Source organism: Echiichthys vipera (assembly GCF_963691815.1).
Source record: "Echiichthys vipera genome assembly, chromosome: 1".
Classification (NCBI taxonomy): Eukaryota; Metazoa; Chordata; class Actinopteri; order Perciformes; family Trachinidae; genus Echiichthys; species Echiichthys vipera.
The window spans coordinates 38,543,001-38,544,465 of NC_139826.1; the positions used below are offsets into that span (position 1 = coordinate 38,543,001).

Sequence of the window (1,465 nt, forward strand, 5' to 3'; positions counted from 1 at the left end):
ACAGAGACAGTGAGATACTTTCTACAGCTGCGTTTCTATGGAGATGAAACTACCGTTTTATTTCCCTGATTCACTGTTTTGTTCTGGATTACGGCGCTCGCTCTCCTTGTTCATTGTATTGCTCGCTCTTTGTCGCGCCTCCGTCCATAACGTCCATTTTAAACAAGCTGACTCTCTCCCTATGTGACTTGACCAGCGGACTTTGCTCGGACTCGATTGGCTGAAACAGGTGACGTGTGTCTCGTTCTCAAAACCATCTGCTGATAATTTGACGAGCTGAGTTTCAGGAGTCGACATCCGCGGGTTTGAGTCCAGACGAGACGGGTCACTTCACACCGCTGCGACTTTCACCTGCGACGTTCGAAAACAGTTTCGACTCGTTGCAAAACAGCTGGTTTCATGTTGCTCCCCTTTTGTTGTTGTTGTTGTTGTAACACTTTGGTCTGAACTCGACTTTAAAGCCTCCGGACTTTGAGTCGATTGTAACATTTTAACCAAAAGTGACTCGATCAGTGTTCGGTAGTTTTGCTGACCTAGCTAGCTAGTGCTAGCATTAGCTTGTAGCTTAAGGGGAAACTGCCGGGAGCTCTCCTCTCGCTTGCCGGCAAAAGTCCGTCGGATGCCTCGTGTCAGCCGGTTGAAAGTCGGTTTCCATAGTTAGCGTTTAGCGTTCGCTCAGCACAGGTCATAAGTCCCGCCCCCTCCATGTTCCATGCTAGCAGATTGGCCAAACTAAGACAGTTAAAGTTCACCTCAAAATGCATTTTTAATGTCATTTTAGGTCGTTTTTATCGGTGTTCATTTGAATTTAATCAATAATTAGTAATTTGATGCTTTAAAAACGGAGTGACACGTCATGATTGACAGCTTGGATCGACCCGCGGTTGGACGTAGTTTCCATAGTTATGAGGTCGTGCTGACACGTTTTATTAATAATCGTGATATCAGGATCTCATATCGTGACTTAGGGGTGAAAACAGAATCAAAAGCACTCAAGTAGCCTTCAGCCCTTGAGTCAAAGCAAACGCCATCATCAGAAAGAGTCGAAGAAGCTGCCGTGAGTGTTTACTGCCACTTGGTCTCTTTGTTGTGCGTGAACTGAACTGTTTTCTTCTTCTCTCCTCTCTTTCAGGGCTCCAGCTCTATTCTGGTGGTTATGGTCATTTTACTCAATATTGGAGTAGCCATTCTTTTCATTCACTTCTTTATTTAAGCTTATACAGGTATGATCTACTAGGACTTATTGATAACTACGGTATATTATCTTATTACTTAACTGAGACGGACGTTCTGCCTACTCAACTGGAGCCCGCCCCGCAGCCCCGAGTGACGGACACGCAGCAGAGCCTTTCTATTGTTGCTACACTGGTCTCTTCACCTCTGTTGAAGCCCGTTTACGTTTCTACAAAAGCACCGGTTTCCCTTTTTCAAATGCTGATTTTGATCCTTGCAAAACCATAGAAGA

General features: G+C 45.1%; 1 protein-coding gene across 1 annotated transcript in view; it reads left to right on the top strand.

Moving 5' to 3' along the window:
- The window catches only part of jph3a (junctophilin 3a), a gene marked incomplete at its 5' end in the record, with an annotated part of 15,199 nt that extends 13,961 nt beyond the window's left edge, over nt 1–1,238 (top strand). Inside the window, one exon of the mRNA XM_083914107.1 lies at nt 1,133–1,238. Within this exon, the coding sequence (XP_083770233.1) occupies nt 1,133–1,213 (81 nt within the window). The 3' untranslated portion in view covers nt 1,214–1,238. The remainder of the gene's footprint in view (nt 1–1,132) is intronic.
- Nucleotides 1,239–1,465: the final 227 nt, after the last annotated feature.